This window comes from Colobus angolensis, unplaced genomic scaffold, assembly GCF_000951035.1.
Source record: "Colobus angolensis palliatus isolate OR3802 unplaced genomic scaffold, Cang.pa_1.0 Scaffold101, whole genome shotgun sequence".
In the NCBI taxonomy this organism is placed as follows: domain Eukaryota; kingdom Metazoa; phylum Chordata; class Mammalia; order Primates; family Cercopithecidae; genus Colobus; species Colobus angolensis.
Window position 1 is genome coordinate 8,938,893 of NW_012111031.1, and position 12,297 is coordinate 8,951,189.

The window sequence follows — 12,297 nt, forward strand, 5'->3', positions numbered from 1 at the left end:
CCCTAAAAGCTGCTTTCTTCCCTGGGGAAGGCAGAGCTCAACCGCAGGACCTTGAATTAGGCTCAGCCCTACCTTCTTTCAGGACACGCACCTCCTGGGCAAGTAGCAGCCATACTAAGGAAGCTGTACTGGTCTGGGAGGAGGTCTTTGGGAGAAAAGACACTAAAGATGTTTGTAAAGCACCCTATAAATTTACAAAGCATTCAATGGTGGGAAGGTTTTGTAAGATGTGTAAAGTACTAATAAGAACTCAGTGATTGATTTTAAAATCTGCTGAGTGAAATGAAATCTTTTTCTCAAGTGTGAATCTCCCCCTGTCTATGCATGTGGACTGTATGTATGTTTATATGCAAACAATACATAAGGATGTCTCCGATGCCCCTCCGGTAGAGGGGACACTGCCTGGCACACAGTAGGCCCTCAGAATTTTTTAAACGAATGGGTAAGAATCTGAATCTTTCAATCTAATTTTGCTCCTGAGTTTTAGAATTCAGAGTCTACCTAGTTTACTTGTAAAAATGTAGGATATTTTTCCCTAAAGCACATTTTCTAGGGATTGCAGAATACAAATGAAAGGATTCTCCCCTCAGGTTTGCCTGGAAAGTAGGCAGTGAGCCTTCAGCAATAGTCAGATCGATTAATGTTGTAACAGCTGACATACAACTTCCAGTTCTAATTAACTTAATCACCCACAAACTTCCTTTTTCTCACCTCTAAGCCACACAACACAGGTTTGTTCCAGTAACCATTCCCAAGGAGGCAAATCTGTTTTCTTTGAAATAGAATTTATCACTTATTTTCAGGTGGAACTGCATTTCCCACTTCCTGTCCCCCGCCCCCCCAACACCACACACATACATCTCAAACTGGGTTCCAATGGGCTTTCCATAGCAATCCAAAGCAAACACTGAACACCTCAGGACACATGTTCTCTTTTGTGGAAAACTAGGAAATATTCTGTTTTTCAGCCTAATTAAGTATATGGTATTAGCCCTAAAATGGAATTAGTTTTGAACTACAGTAGAACAAGAATTGGCTTATTCCTACTACCTGCCTTAGGGATAGTACCATACATTACAACCAGTTTTAAAGTAATCCAATCTTTCTTCCACATTTTAACACTAACTCAGCTGATTCTATAAATCAGAAAACTGGTAATACTGTATAATATTTTTGTTAAAGGAACAAAGAAATGAAGTAGAGACCAAGTAGGTTAATAACAGTTTTTCAAGTCCATCTTAAGAAAGAGAAAACAAGGTTTGGTGGAAGAATTAGGCTGTACCTTATTCCTAAGAATGCCCAGAACAAATCTCCTATAGCTGAGCTCATGGAGTTGGCAGATGAGAGTGTGAACCTCCTGAGTGGTTCTATGGTGCCCTGAAGTTAGATGAGAAAAGAGAAATTAAGTGATTATATGGCAGTCAGTCTCAGGAAAGCTAATTTGTTGAGTTCTGAAAACACATCCACCAGGTTGGACCATGCTCTGTCTTTTCAGAGGAATAAGAATAAAGTGTATTTTCTCATCTTGGCATGATTTGTACTTGGTGGTTTTCCGTTTCCAGATGATAGCAAGTTTTCAGAGGCGATCACAGTGCTGCTTTCCTGGATTGAACGAGGGGAAGTGAATCGGCGCTCTGCAAACCAGTTCTATTCCATGGTGCAGTCGGCCAACAGCCACGTCCGCCGGCTAATGAATGAAAAAGCCACACATGAGCAGGAGATGGAGGAAGCCAAGGAGAATTTCAAAAATGCCTTAACTGGAATTCTCACTCAATGTAAGTAAAATGTTGGGGGCCATCTCTTTTGTTGTGATTTTGCCTTTTCTTTTTGATTAATTTTATTTTTTCATTGGGGGTAAGTAGTTCAATAATCTCCCATTTTTACTCCACATTGAATGGCAAACCTCATAACCTATTTCATGTTCTGTGGCACCTTGGAGGAACACGGACCCTGCCCTGAGAGTTTACTTCTCAAGGTGAGCAACGTTTCTGTAGCTTTTCCTCAGAACAGCAAGCCTGGCCACCAGGGCAGGGCAGCTAGATGCATCTGTGCCTGCTGGACCTACCACAGTTCATATCATAGCTGCAGGGCCGCCACCCTTCACCCGCAGGCTGTCCACACAGCCCCCTGTGTCCTCCTAGTGCTGACAGCAGAAAGCAAACTTGAACATGTTCTCCTTGGGCTCTGTGTAGGAAAAGGGTACTATCAGAAAAACTCCTCAGGATCTTTTATTTGGGTGAGCTGTGGCTGTCAAAATGGGCAACTCAAGAGCAGGGATTTTTTTTGTCCTTTCTTCATTTGGAAAGCAAATTGCCTTAACTACTTAATGCCAGTGATTTTTTTTTTATGTCCAGAGTCTAAATGATGAAGGGGTATAAATGGGGCTTTCTCTTAGAACAATAGTCAGGGTAATTACCCAGGGCTCTATTCAAAAAAAGGGCGTATATTTTTTTTATGGGCACTCTATCTGTGTCTGTAGTTAATGTCACAGCGGCATCATGCATCACAGCTGCCGATGTTCTCTTGCTTGGTAAAAGCCACTGAATGACACTGTAACAATGCCACACTCCATTCCATACCAGGTGCAGGGTCCTACATGATAGTGACATGTGGGATGTATATTTCCATTCTGAAGATAAGTACTATTTTCTGTGATGTAGTCTGCCAAAATGCCTATCACCTCTTTCATCAGTGCAAACACAAGGAATAATGTATCTGTCAGGATGGGATGGAAGAGAGGGCAAAACCGAGATCTTAAATGTAAAAGTATCTTATATGACTTTATCAAAAGACAGGTTTTACAGCAGCGTAGTGTATCGTATAACAAATTCCCAAATGTAAATTCTGGTAAGTGATCTAATATCCAGTATAAGACCAATCTGTCTTTAAAGAAAAGGAATAGGAAAAATAAGACTGCTCTGTCCTCACACAGACTGATACCAGACCACATTACCTAGATTCACCAGGCTTGAGGAATGACCCTTTCTTTAACAGTGTATGTCTAGAAACTCTAATGTTATTAGGGATACAATAAAGAAAAGCAACATTAACAGCAGTTTTTTAAGGAGGGAAGGAAGGAATGGATCAGTGGATGGAGGGAAGGTAAGAGTGAACTGGTAGTGGAGAAAAATAAGAGACAGCACAGTAAAACAATTCTAATAATACAGTTTCTTCAGAGTTATAGTAAGAAGTCATGTGCCTGAACAGTGAAATGGTTACTGTGTGTTTACCTTTTGCTCACTGGCATCAATTTTAAATAAGTTCTAATTCCCATACAGTTTATAGTCCCAACGGGCAAGGAAGACTCAACCCTTGACTCTAACAATAAAGATAAGAGGGCAGCCGTGAATAGGCGAGAACTTCATTTTCTTTGGCAGTAACTATTGAAAGAGGCACCTATTACAATGAGGCCCCTATGATGTGGCTGAAAGAACACGAAATGTCTACCTGTCATTATATAGGTGTAAGTTGGCCCATATTTGAAGCAACTGAGAGATGGACAGAAAAGTGTAGCATGTGGGACTACAAATACTTTTTGGTATAACAACCAAATTGGAAAGTGATGTGGAGATTTACAGCAATAATTGGCTTCTGAATGTTGGTCGTTGTATTGAGCATCCAGCTTCAGGCAGTACTGAAGACCCCAGCCACATTCCTGGAGGCTACACTTTGGATGCCTAAGCAAGGGAGTAGGTGAGCAGAGCAGGCACTCTCCCTGGGCAGGCTGGCTCATCACTCCCTGAGAAGGAGTGAATGAAGGGGTGGAATAGGGCCAGCAAGATCCTATCTCCTGGAAACCACAGGAGTACAGACTGCCTCTTAGGCACCTCAACTTTGAAATATCAAAAATGGAATCCTTGCTTCTAATCTTCAAACGTGCCCCTCTTTTGGTTTTTCCTTCCCATTCTCATAAGTTCTCAAGCCGAAGTCTTGTACTTTTTGTAATTGCCATCTCCCACCACCACAACCGACATCTAGGCCATCAAGAAGTCCTGTTGTTTCTTCCTTCAAAAATATACCCCGATTCGGCCCACCCTTCTTCATTGTAACCGCCACCACCCAAGTCAGGCTTTGGTTACCTGATGTGTCAGACATGGCATCCACGTGTGAGGAACAGAAAATTCTGCCAAACGGTATCTAAGACAAGTAGAAGATTTTTCTCTTTGGACACAATAAAATCCAGATGTAGGGTTTGTTGGCACTGGTCCAGTGGTTCAAGGCTGCCAGGGCTGAGATCTCTCTGGTACTATTCGCTTTACCTGGATAGTTGTCTATGATGGTTGCTGCTGCTTCACTTGCCATCACATCTTCTTTTTCCAGGCAGAAATCACGTAAGAAAAGAGGAAGCAAGCCACATGAAGGAGTTGCGTCATTATAGCAAGAAAGCAAAACCTGCCCAAAAATCCATCCCCAGCTAACTTCCACGTAGGTCTCATTAGGCAGAATTATTATACCTGGCCATGCCTAACTACAAAGAATGTGAGAAATACAATTTTTACTGGGCCTGCTGCTCTCCAGAGTAAAACTGGAGTTCTCATAATAAGGCAGGAGTGGAGAATGGCTACTAGGAAGATTTTTGCAGTTTTTGTCAGAGTGCCTCCCTTTCTACTTCTACTCTAGTTTGATTTATTTTCACATTCCGTCTGATACAAATTAGATCATGTCTTCCCCACTAAACCCTTTGAGTAGCTCCCCATTGCATTTAGAGAATATTCACTGTCCCTAGCCGACAGAGCTCTCTGTGCCCACCTCTTTACCTTCAGTTATCCTCAGACTCACCATGCATCATCTCCATTGGTCTCTCTCCCCGTCAGCCCATCAAAACCACCTTCCACCATTCGGTCTTTACACATTCTGTTCCCTCTGCCTGGGGTGCCCTTTCCCATACTCTGTGTGCTTGACATCTTCTTATCCTGTAGGTCTTGGATGAGGAGCCACCCTTCAGAGAGGTCTTTCTGGTCCACCCTCTTCTAGTAGATCTGCCATCGCTGCATTTTTTTTTTTTTTTTTTCCGAGATGGCGTCTCACCCTGTCACCCAGGCTGGAGTACAGTGGCACAATCTCGGCTCACTGCAACCTCTGCCTCCCGGATTCAAATGATTCTCCTGCCTCAGCCTCCCGAGTAGCTAGGACTACAGGCATGTGCCACCACACCTGGCTAATTTTTTGTATTTTTAGTAGAGATGGGGTTTTACCGTGTTTGCCAGGACGGTCTTGATCTCCTGACCTCGTGATTCGCCTGCCTTGGCCTCCCAAAGTGCTAGGATTACAGGCATAAGCCACCACGCCCTGCCCCCTGCATCTTTATTAAGGTCCCTTGTAACACTTATCCAACTGAGTAGTGATTTCATGATATGTCTGCTTTTAGTTATTATAGCAGGCATCACAAAGGAAGAGACATGTCTTTTTTAGTCATCAATATATATCAAGCCCTATAACATAGAAATATGCAAGAAATATTGGGTGAATGAGTGAGTGAATGAATGAGTAAATCAGGAGACAGGCAGGAGGGAACCCTGAAACAGTGAGTTCAGAAATTTCTGGTGACCTCATTGAGTAGTTTGGCATTGATGTTAGCATCATCTGCAGGAAACGAGGTTTCAACTTGCATGTGTAATGAAGCAAATCAGAGAAAAAGCTCAGTAGCTATACTTTTTATTGGAAATTGCCACACTTTACCAAATTCTTGGTCAGAGGCTAGGAAATATTAGGAGAGTTGGGGTGAAAGAATCATCAAAAATTTACATTGTAGTATTCCCAAGTGTAACCATCCAACAGGCTCTGTATTTACCATCTGCCTGTTACTATTTGGGAGTCCCCCTTAGCCCTGTAATTTGATTCTGAATCAAATTGAAGTATTTCAGCAGTTGGCAGATAACAGCCAAGACTGTGAAAATCCTACAGTGCTGACCAGGACATATACACCCCAGCCATGGAGACTCTGAGGAGCCTTCATGTGAATCTTTGACAACCAAGATCTTTCAGGATGACTTGAAGATGGGGGATACCTTAAATGTGAGCCTGGGCTAGAATTAAGCCTGTGAGGCAGAACCGAAAGATTGCATATCTCATTGAGCAACCTCAGAACTTTCCATTCTCTTCTATGTGCTTTTACAAAAAGAACTGCAAAAAGGAACCCAACCTGTGAAAAGATTAGCAGTAACCTGACTAACCTGGTAGGTACATACACATCTCTTCATCCTTTAATCCGAACGCATCTCCTTTCCTGTCCCAAGTTTCCCTCTCTCTAGTGAAGCTATATTTGTGTTTCAACTGCACTTCCTGTTTCCACAGCTCTGTTCAGTGTGGTAAGGTGTGTTTGGTGTCAGGACTTTGGGGATGCTGGTAAAACAATAACTGCCAAAGTCCTCAGGGACTGACATATTTGCTGCATTTTCTGAAAGCAGAACCAGTCACACCCCATTTGTCTGCATTAATGTTCCTGGCAAACACCACAGGAATCACATTTTGGCTTCTTCTCTTAAAATGAGATTAGAATTGTTAAGCACGAGTATTCAGGAATTGCACCTCAGTTTTCCTTCTTCCAGGTGGCTGGAAATCTCCTGGTTATTCCATAGCAGCCCCGACTACTCCCTCCCACATAAGGGATCTCCTCAGAGTCAGTGCCAAAAGATCTTCCCAGTGTCAGTGCCTTCCTTCATGGCATTCCATGGTAGCCTGTTCGCTAAACAGCCAAGCTGGTCTTGATCTCCTGACTTCGTGGGACAGGAGGGGAATGTTGGGAAATTGTTGTGAGGTGGTTTGGAAGCACATGTATTGGCAAACTAGCTAACTAGTGGAGCAGGCTGGGTATCCCAAACGGAGGGCTCACTCAGCCGCTTCCAGGGAAGCTCAGGTACATTGCAGAGTTCAAAGCACGGTAAAAGTATGTGAGTCCCCTTATGGATTTTGCTGGAAATAACCAGTTGGTTGTATAGGACAAGGGAAACTTCAGGTGTGATCCATGAGCTGGATTAGATGCACCTATCTCCTTTCCGTGCTTGTGTACTTGTTCTTGCTTTCGTTTGGAAAGGATCCATAGGCTCACATGTATGGCCTAGATTGCTCTCCAGCCATCGAGGAGAAAGAAAGCTGAGATATCATTCCTGAAGTTCAGTGCTTTACAAAAGTTTTTTGAAAAACATCACAAATCATTTATAATAACATACAGAATAAGCTGTGATTTATTTAAAGGTCTCCATCAAAGTCCAGCAGCTCTAGCTTTGATGGTGTTTAGTTTCGTCCATATTTGCAAAAGTTCTAACCTTTTTTATATCTCTGGTCTTCACCCCAGGACCAGCTATTAAATATCAAACAGTCATTGTTTTTAGCAAAGCCTTAGCTTAAAGTGTCAGGGGACTGTAACTAAACCTCACCAGAAGTTTGGGGAGTACAGCATCCATTCACTTCTGTGTGGGGTGATTTTTCACTTCTGACCATGATGTCCAGTTACATATGAAAGACGTTAAATGAGAACATCGTCTATCCTGCTGTGGCACCTAGGGCTTTCTCCTCCCTTCTGGGACAGCTGGATAGACCTCATTTGCTAGATATAGAAAAAAGAGAAAAAAAAATGTCAGCACAGGTAAATCATCTTTGTCATGTCACTCGACTAGCATCCTAGTCTCATCTTTATGTCATTTCTTAACCCGTCCATTTGCCAGAAACTTCTCCAGGTTTTCCAGCTCAGAGACGTTGGAGTTTTGATCTTCACTTTTTAAAAATCTGTGCTTCATAGGAACTCCCCACAGACCTGCCCACTTTCAGTTTCTCAGCTATGAACAAAGCTTGTAATTTCAAAGCTCATACAGGAGCTGTTTATGAAGTTCAGGAAGCATGGACTACCGCATTCAGTTATTAATGTGCATGCCAAGATGATAAGTTTTGCTTGCCTTTTTGTAATTACAGCACACACATATCTAATAAAAATTTAAACACTCCATGATATCCCCATTTTGCTACTTTCCCAACATGCTTCCTAGTAAGAGAGAAGGGAACAAACTGGAGAAAGGCAAATGGGAAAGCCAGCGGCAGTGCAGAAGGTTGATTAATATTAATTTAAGAATATGTGCCATCCATATAATAAGCATGGATAAAAAGCAGAAATTATAGAATGTTAGAGCTAAGAGGGACTTTAAAGGGTTGGGCGAAACCCTTTCATTTTACAGAGGAGGAAACTGAGGCTCAGAGAGCAGACGTGAGAGGCCTTGGGTATTTAGTATGGGCAGATTAGAATCAAGACTCTTGGCTCCTTGTACAGTTTGCTTTCTAAGTATGTGTGTGTGTGTGTGTGTGTAAAATGAAAAGAATATTATAAATGTGAAAGTACAGCTTACAGGTAGAGTTGAAGAGGTGTGCTGACATCACACTGAGTATAAATGCTGCTATCTGGCTAGAAAATAAAGTATTTACTTCTGGCACTACCCTCTTTCCTACCTCCACACATTTGCTTGTGCTGTTTCCCTTGCCGGAACTATTTCCCCTCCTCCAAGTGCCAAAATTGAAGCCCACTTCTATCACATTTCCTCCATGAAACCTTGTTTATCCATTATAACCCATAATCATCTCCCTTTCCCCTACCTTCTGCAGCACTTGTTAAGACTATCTACTTGAGCACTTATTTTCTAATTATTTTATGTGCGTCAAGTTTATTGGTTTGTTTGCTTGCTTTTCCCTCTAGCAGGATTTTAGGCTAAATAGAGATACGGGCCACTTACTGTTCTCTTTTCTACCTCACTGTGCCACTTCTGGACCTGGCATAATTCTTGTAAGCACATAGAAGACCTCAGAAAAAAAAAAAAAAACAACTGGTTGTTGACCAATCACAGGTGGAAAGGAAGGCAGTGCTGAAAATTGTGCTAGAACCTAATAATTGCAGAACACAACCTAAGTGTTTTTTGTTTGTTTGTTTGTTTGTTTTAGATCATTAGTGAAATGATCTCAATGATCTTAGCTCTAATATGCCATTCTCTTTAAAGTAGAGCACACAGCATATACTTTAGTTGAGAATTTTACAGTAGGGGTATTAGAGTACTGTTCTCAATATTATTTCAACCTGGAGATTGGAAAGGTTAGAACTATCATGCAACTTTGCTTTATACATTTGTGATAGGAAATGGCATCAACCTCATCTTAGGTCTTAAAAACTGCAGATGGTGGAAAGACTTTTGACTAGGCAGAGAGATCTGGTTCTAATCCAAGTTTGACCATTAATTAGCCTTGTGACTTTGGGAAAGTCTTCTAAGCAACTGAAGTCTCCTTTTTCTCATCTCTGTAATAAAAGGGTTTAACCATATAATCCCCTGAGGTTCCTTTCCACCCTTAAGATTCTACAGTTCTTATCATATCAACCAGTGAACCCTTTATCATCTCTGGATATCTAAATACGGGTATCTTTCAGGACCCAACCATGAGGTTCAAAGCTCCTAAAGTGATCATAGAACAGGTGATCAGATATTACTCTGTGCACATGTTCTGCCTATACCTTGCTGTGAAGGTTACTCCTCTTGGGCTACTCTGTGAATTTTAAGCCCCATTTCGACCCTGAGATTATGTGCATTGGATTCTGCAGGTGCTGAAGATTGGTCAGAATTATTGCCAAAGACAGCTGCGCAGGGCACTGACAGTTCTCCACTGTCACGCCCTCATCTATCTTTTTGGGTAAAATCGTAAAAGCCTCAAGTGTCTGAATGAATGATTAAATTCATTCCACAAATATTTGTCAAGTGTCAGGTTGTGTGCTAAGTGCTAGAGTGAAATGTGAGGGGTTTCTGATCTCTGTGTACTGTGATCTCCCTTTTAGGCAGATTGGTGTCCTCGTCCACATTTCTTCTGCCTGAAAAGCTCTTTCTGAAATCATTTACTTCTTAGGAACATCTCAGCCAAACATTTTTTATTTCCACCAAGGGAAATTTGGCTTCTGTGTCCCCTGCTGTCAAAAAGGAATTTTATGAAGTGTTAAAATGTTTTCCCATGTCTGTAGCAGTCATTGCTGTAGTTCATCCATGGGAAAAAAAATTCCCCGTAACTGCTTTAGCAATGTGACGAGTTTTCTGTTTCTCCTCAAAATTGTACTGATGGCTGTATTTGCCAATGCATTAAGTGTTGGAAACATTATTTCCATTAAAAAAATACCTCTTTGGTCTTAGGGAATAAATATCCAGAGAAAATAATTTGTGTCAAAACTCCAGCATCAAGGATGAGCACAGAATGTTCTATTTCACAGGATGCCAAAGGTGATGGTGGAGGACACTATGCCTGCCAGAACTGAAATGAGTCTTTTTTTTTTTTTTTTTTTTTTGGTATCCTTCCTTTCAGTCTCATGGAAAATATATATACTGAGTCAAATCATTATGTTTTTTAAAAAATGTCTTTAATAATACCAAAATGTAAGATAGAAATCAAGTCTTACACTCTGGAACAATAAAGAATTGGAGTGCATGTTAAGTAAAATACAGCAATTCAGGAAACGTATAACTTCTGGGAGCTAAAGATGAAAACTCTGTCACTTTGATATGAGCCCAGGTCTAGGACTGGACTCTAACCACGGCCCAACGTCAGGCGAGGGGAGTGTGTGTTGATAGCACTGGGGGACTCTGGGAAATAGTCTCTGAGTTACACTGGACAAAATCCACGCATAAAAAAAAATTTACAAAGATTTTTTAAAGCCAGGACACTTTCAAATTGAGGAAAAGTGAGGTGTTAGTAGAGTTACTTTAAAGCAGAGATGATGTGTTCTTGACTCTGCATAACAGAAAGAGAAGTACAACTTAGTGTTTGTTTTCCAGCCAAAGAAAACTGTACCTGGGGAGAATCATGAAAGAGTAGCCACAGACAAAGTGAGAGGATTTCTATTTAAGGAGACAAACCACTTCTATGTGTAGACACCTTCTATAGCAAGGTAGATGTATGACCTGCAAAGCCAAAAATATTGCTGTCTGTTCCTTTCCTTATAAAGTTTGCTAAGCCCTGTTCTAAAGGCTCCCGGAGCCAGAAAGAAGATTCAGAATGGTCTAGTCCAGCCCGCTTTGCCTTGGGATTCAAACAGATAGACACTTTCTTCAGATCACACAGCTAATTAGTGATGGAGCTAAGACTTGACCAACACAGGTTTCCCAATTCCCTCTTCCCCTCTACATGCAACCCCAAAACAGTGTTGTATTCGTAAAAACACTCCCCTGGCCCCACCTCTCTAAGTTTCACCTGCTGTGGCTTATTCAGTGACTTTTATTTCAAAAAAAGTAGGACAGACTGGATTTTAGACAAAATGAGAAGACTGAGGGCATACACTGAGAGAAATTGGTTCCAGCCTGGTAGACACAAAAGAAGTAGGGACCTTTTTTCCAGACACTTTGATTCTTCTGCACTGTGGCTCTCATGTTCCTCAATACACTTTTGTAGAGAGGTAAATGCAGCTTCCTGCTCCATCACAACCTCCAGTGATTGGCTTGTTTGCATTGAAAATTCAACTTACCTGCAAGTTTCAGCCAAGGGGTCCTTTAAGTCTTTCTTGGCCTCCCTCAGTGCCCTCTGCAGCTCTCTTAAGCAGTTCTCATCTTGCGATTCAATCATGTATGTGTTGTTTCCCCCAGGGACTCTGAGCAGCTCAAGCACCAGCTGCATATTTGGCCCTTTTTATCCAAATATGTACAAAGTCTAGCACATCACACAGCACAGAGCTCATAAGACTTTGGTCCATCATATAATGGGTATAAATACATGATTTGAAGTTGGACAGATGTAATTTCCATTCCCAACTTCACCACTTCTAAATATATGACCTTGACCAAGTAAATATTCATCTCAGTGAACCTCAGTTTCTTCACCAGTGAAATGGGCATTCATACTAGCACCTACCTCAGAGGGTCGTTGGAAAACTTGGCTAAGATAATGTGTTACATCAGAGGTTCTCAAACTTTAGCATGCCTTGCAATCATGCAGAGAGCTTGTTAAAGCAGAGTCTGTTGGGCCCCATCCCTAGAGTTTCTGCTTCGGTAGGTCTGGGGTCTGCGTGTTTGCCTTTCTAGTGAGTTCTCAAGTGATGCTGATGATGCTGGTCCAGGAGCCACACTTTGATAACTACTGTTTTAAATCATCAAGCATGGTGCCTGGCCCAGTAAGGGCTAAGTAATTAGAAATCGCCTATCACAGGGCCGGGTACGGTAGCTCACGCCTGTAATCCCAGCACTTTGGGAGGCCAACATGGGTGGATCACTTGAGGTCAGGAGTTTGAGACCAGCCTGGCCAACATGGTGAAACCCCGTCTCTACTAAAAATACAAAAATTAGCCGGGTGTGG

The 12,297-nt window shown here is 41.8% G+C and overlaps 1 protein-coding gene across 3 annotated transcripts in view; it reads left to right on the forward strand.

Annotated features, from left to right (window-relative positions):
- Positions 1-12,297, forward strand: part of ENOX1 (ecto-NOX disulfide-thiol exchanger 1) — a 612,013-nt gene that overhangs the window by 466,554 nt on the left and 133,162 nt on the right. For all 3 annotated transcript variants that reach the window (XM_011940311.1, XM_011940319.1, XM_011940300.1), the window contains one exon: positions 1,563-1,775. In XM_011940311.1, coding sequence (XP_011795701.1) covers positions 1,563-1,775 — 213 coding nt within the window. The remainder of the gene's footprint in view (positions 1-1,562; positions 1,776-12,297) is intronic.